This window comes from Octopus bimaculoides, chromosome 22 (genome assembly GCF_001194135.2).
Source record: "Octopus bimaculoides isolate UCB-OBI-ISO-001 chromosome 22, ASM119413v2, whole genome shotgun sequence".
NCBI classification, from domain to species: Eukaryota; Metazoa; Mollusca; class Cephalopoda; order Octopoda; family Octopodidae; genus Octopus; species Octopus bimaculoides.
Window position 1 is genome coordinate 27,165,735 of NC_069002.1, and position 5,049 is coordinate 27,170,783.

The window sequence follows — 5,049 nt, forward strand, 5'->3', positions numbered from 1 at the left end:
GCGGACTCGGAATTGGACATGGTACGAGTACATATGGTGGTAACATTGGTGCTATAGCAATCACAAGGGTAAGCTGGTGCATTGACTTCTTTTATTTTTTACTTGTTTCAGTCATATATATATATATATATATATATATATATGTACGACAGGCTTCTTTCAGTTTTCATCTAACCTGATTCTTATTAAAAATTCTATAGTATTTACTGTCTTTTGGAAAATGTTCAGTCAATGCCGAATTAAACAATTTTATAATATTGGAAATTATTTGTTTTCCGAAGGGAATTATGTGCCATTCGATATAGCTAGAGATATCCATGTTCCTAAGGTATATATTTCTATTTCTACCTAAGCTTTTTTTTTAAGTGTGTAATCTCTTCATCTGGTTCTTATAACGGCATTGGGTTTGTTTGCTATTATATTTGACATTATATTTGTCAATCATTTGTATATTACTATTTATAGAGTTTATATATTACTTATCTACCCTATCTGAATGGGACCTCTTAGTAGGTCCATTCCTATCTAAGCTACTTTGTACTTTATTTGGCACATATTCAAGTAAATTTGTACTCTTTTTTTGATTCTAGGAACTCTATTGTTATATCCTGATTGCACAGATTTCCTATCCTTAACTCTTCCTACTGTATGTTCTATTTGATTAGTGTCGTTTTCCATATTAAGCATACTATCATGATTATTGACAGTATGTCCCTCTCGCTACTTATATTATCTGTACTATTACTACCATTTTTATTTTTCTCTACATCCTGCCATCTTTAATGAGAAATTATAAAAGCCCTCATTTAGTTTAAATACTTCCTCGTTCGCTGAAAGATTATTAATTCGGATTGATATCTTTTCTACTATTGATCGGGTTATACTTTTTGGGTGATTGTTATTACTATGAATGTATCTAAGGTTTGTATTAAGTTTATGATAAAGCCTGTGTATACCTGTACTTAGATCTAAATTCACATTATACATACATACATGCATACATAAAGAGTATGCGTGTGTTTGTGTAAGTATATATATATTTATATATGTGTGTATATGTGTGTGTATCACCGAACATGTAACCATATACCAACGCTACAACACATTTCATTTTACCACGACTGAATCACAATTTGTATCAACTGAGATCCTTGTTGCCAGACCGCTGGTATTATAACATTAGTTACTTAAAGTTATCTAATTTGCACAAAGTTGTACTGTCGGTTTGCTGTAGAGGTTAGCATTAGTGGTACGATTCACAGCAGATGCAGTGTTCAAATTCAGCTGATCATGTAACAAACTTTCCCCATCCTCCTATATATATATATTAGCCTATTAGCCAATTTGCAGATGAGTTCATTGACAAACAGCTCGTTTGTCAAATAGCAAGGATGAATGTATTAAAGCTAACTGTCATAAAAAGAGAGAGATTAGCCTTTTTTTCATTTATCAATGTTTGGTTTAAACCTTAAATCAATAAACAGGCTTTCATGACTCGAGTTTAATAAAACTCCTAAATTTGTACACACGTGTATTAATATATATGTAAGCATTAACTTTTTCAAACTTGCCTATTTCATTTAACTTTTCTTTTCAGGTTGCCAGCAGACGTGTGTTCCAAATTGTTGGTGTTATTTACATGTTGTTTGGAATTATTGGTAAAATGGGAGCATTCTTCGTCACTATTCCGATGCCTGTGTTGGGCGGGGTTCAACTTATCTATTTTGGTTCTTTCATTGGAGTCATTTTATCCAACATGCATAAAGTGGAAATGAATCATCGTAATATGAGCATCATCGGGGTTTCCATTATATTCGGTGTATCTATACCGATATGGAGTCACAATAACCCGGAACAGTACGCCACAGGTATGCAGTTGCATCATCTTTCTTTTATGTATATGTGTGTGTGTGTACAAACACACACACACGCACGCACACACATGCATACGCATACACACGCACACGCACACACATACGCACACACATACGCACACACACACACATTCATTATTCGTGAGTTAACCAGACTACCATCGGTTCTATGTTGAGAGATATATCGGTGCTGCTTTGGTAACGATCTTCGTAGCCAACATCGTCTACAAGAGTCAAATTCTACTTAAGTATACCATCTACGTGTTTTATTTATTTAATATGGCTTAAATAAAACATTCTTACATTTTTATACATTTATTTAAAAAATTAAAATGAAGCAGATTAGAAACAAGTTTACTAATTTTAGAGGCGAATCAAACAAAAATCAGCTAAAAAAAGTCAAAAATTGAGAATTGAAATTTTGAAATTTTTATACATTTTATAGACTTATTATTAACACTTATGTTTCATACTCTCTAACCAGACATTCTCTTGAAACCGATACAGGTGTTTTCCTTGTTCTTGATAAGTATAACTTTTCTTGTAGATCACAATATAAAGTGTAGATCGCATACCAAAGCTGTTTCATGTTATGTAGATCGCATATCAAAGTATCACCGATACTCTTCAAGTCTGTCACATGGGACGTTGGTGTCCGTGGCTGTCAAATTGGCTGCCCTCTTGTTTAGATATGACATATCTTTGACTACAGGAAACACATGTATATGAAGAGACCAACCTGTGCACTCCAAAAACCCAGCATACTTCGTGCTATAATTAGTCATTGGCAATTTTTTCTAGTGTATACTTTACAGTACAGTACATACGAGAGAAGTCACTAGTTTCCTTGGTTTTAAGCAATTTTCTGTAATATATGCCAGTTAAGTTACTTATTGTTGCATGGTGTCTCTTACCTATCCAAATTTATATTCGAGAAATCCAATCGATTCATACCAAGTTGAGTCAAAAGCTTTTTCGGTTTTTCACTTGTATCTCCATGTTTTATCATTTATTTCATACAACTTATTGTCCAGTCGTTGCTAATCGACTGGCTCCCTCCCCCAAAATTTCAGGCATTGTGCCCAGAGTAGAAAAGAATATTCCCGAAGTTCTTTTAGAGATAAGGCGGCGAACTGGTAGAATCGTTATGTCTCTATGTTCTGAGTTCGTTTCTACGTTCTGAGTTCGTTTCTACGTTCTGAGTTCAAATTACGCCGCGGTTGACTTTGCTTTTCATCTTTTCGGGGTCGATAAAATAAAGTACTAGTTGAACACTGGAGTCGATGCAATCAACGTATCCCCTCCCTCGAAATTGCTGGCCTTGTGCCAAAATTTGAAATCTACATTCTGTCTAGAGATAAAATTATTCCACCAAATGATATACTTGCAAAAATATTGAATGAGGAAATCGTTTCAGGGCTATGTAAAAAGATTTTCGATAAGAAAGTTGTTCGATAAAAAGTCTTTTCGATAAAAATTCGCATGAGGAAGAGACGTTCAATAAAGAAAAAGTCATGCCACGCAAAAGAGCATGTAAGGCAGTACAGTACAAACGTAACTAACTATGATTCGAAAGCGAATATGTCTTGGTAACATGTACCGTGCGTTCTCTAAATGTTTTAGGTGCCTGTATAGTTGCAAGTAGACATACATAGACATTCCGTCAGCCCTCCTCCTCCTCCGTCTAGTGGCATGTCCAGGATATAACAGTTGAAGAGAGAGAGAGTGAGAGAGAGGAGAAAGAGAGCTGCTCCAGTTGTCAGGTGGTACACACAGCCGAGTAGACTGGTGTATCGTGAAATGAAGTACCTAGCTCAAGGACAAGCTGCACCGCCTGCTCTAGAAATTGAACTCACGCCATTATAATCATGAGTCAACACCTCTGATCACTTGACAACACGGCTTCACTCACGTATGACAACAATGTTGATAAATGTTCAAACAGTATCAACAACGGGTATAAAATAGAAGACATTTGATAACTATTCAATAACCAACCCTTTGCAATCAATAATTAACAGTCATTTGAGGATTGAAACTTTATTTCATATTTTCTTCAGGTTATAAAGAAGTTGACGGATCCGTCCATGCTATTCTTACCAATCCGAATTTTCTAGGAGGTTTGTTGGCAATGATCTTGGATAATGCATGGCCAGGTATGTTACTGAAGAATTATTATCCTTTTCGTAATATTCACCTGTTTATTAGAATATGTAGAGAAAGAATTTTAATCGTAGTTTGATTGACAAAGCTTTCAAGTCTTATTCAAAGGAATTTTAAGCGTAATTCCATCGACGACAGTGGACATGATGTTCATACAATTATCCTTCTTACACCTATATTACACCTGTTCTATATTTAAAAGATGAGGAATTAAGTACATTATTTACGATTGACGGATATTTGCCCGCGGGTATATGGTGTAGTGGTTAAGAGCGCGTGCTACTAAACCCAAGATTCCGAGTACGATTCCAAGCAGTGACCTGAATAATAATAATAATAATAATAAATAATAATAATAATAATAATAATAATAATAATAATAATAACAACAACAACAACAACACCGAAAAATACTTTAGGAATGAGAACCCAGGTTCGAAATTTCCCCAAGACACCTGATGAAGGCGGGAGGGTATATCAGTCGAAACGTTGTGTTAACAACAAACAAGATGAGGACAAATATCCGTCAATTGCAAATAATGTACTATATTACACGTGTATTACACCTATACAATTACACTAGTTACACCTGTATTACACCTATTGAGTAGCTATGAAGTGTAGACGTTTTGACTGACTGACTACCTTTGAACAAATATATTTATCAAACTTTCCATCGACTTCAGTGTTCCACTGGCCTTTCATTCGATTTAGAGCAGTGGTTCCGAAACATTTTCAGGCTCCCTTAACACCCAGGCCACATTCCTAGCGTCCTCCTCCCCAACTAACCATCACAAACATAGACCTCTTTCTGAAGCAAATTTAAAACAACTGTATTTCACAAATAAAACTTAACCTAATGAACCCATTATTTTGTTGTTTTTACATGAATCGCTCCCCTATTATTGCCCAACTTTTTATATGAATCTCTTCCCCATTCTCACCCCACTTTTCTTCAATGCACCCTTGGAACTTTCCACCGCCCCTAGGGGGACAATAACGCCCACTTTGG

At 35.3% G+C, this 5,049-nt stretch overlaps 1 protein-coding gene across 1 annotated transcript in view; it reads left to right on the plus strand.

Annotated features, from left to right (window-relative positions):
* Window positions 1-4,661, plus strand: part of LOC106879370 (solute carrier family 23 member 2) — a 22,427-nt gene extending 17,766 nt beyond the window's left edge. Inside the window, exons 6-8 of the mRNA XM_052975661.1 lie at window positions 1,598-1,868; window positions 3,935-4,030; window positions 4,621-4,661. Coding sequence (XP_052831621.1) covers window positions 1,598-1,868; window positions 3,935-4,030; window positions 4,621-4,661 — 408 coding nt within the window. The remainder of the gene's footprint in view (window positions 1-1,597; window positions 1,869-3,934; window positions 4,031-4,620) is intronic.
* The last annotated feature ends 388 nt before the right edge of the window (window positions 4,662-5,049 follow it).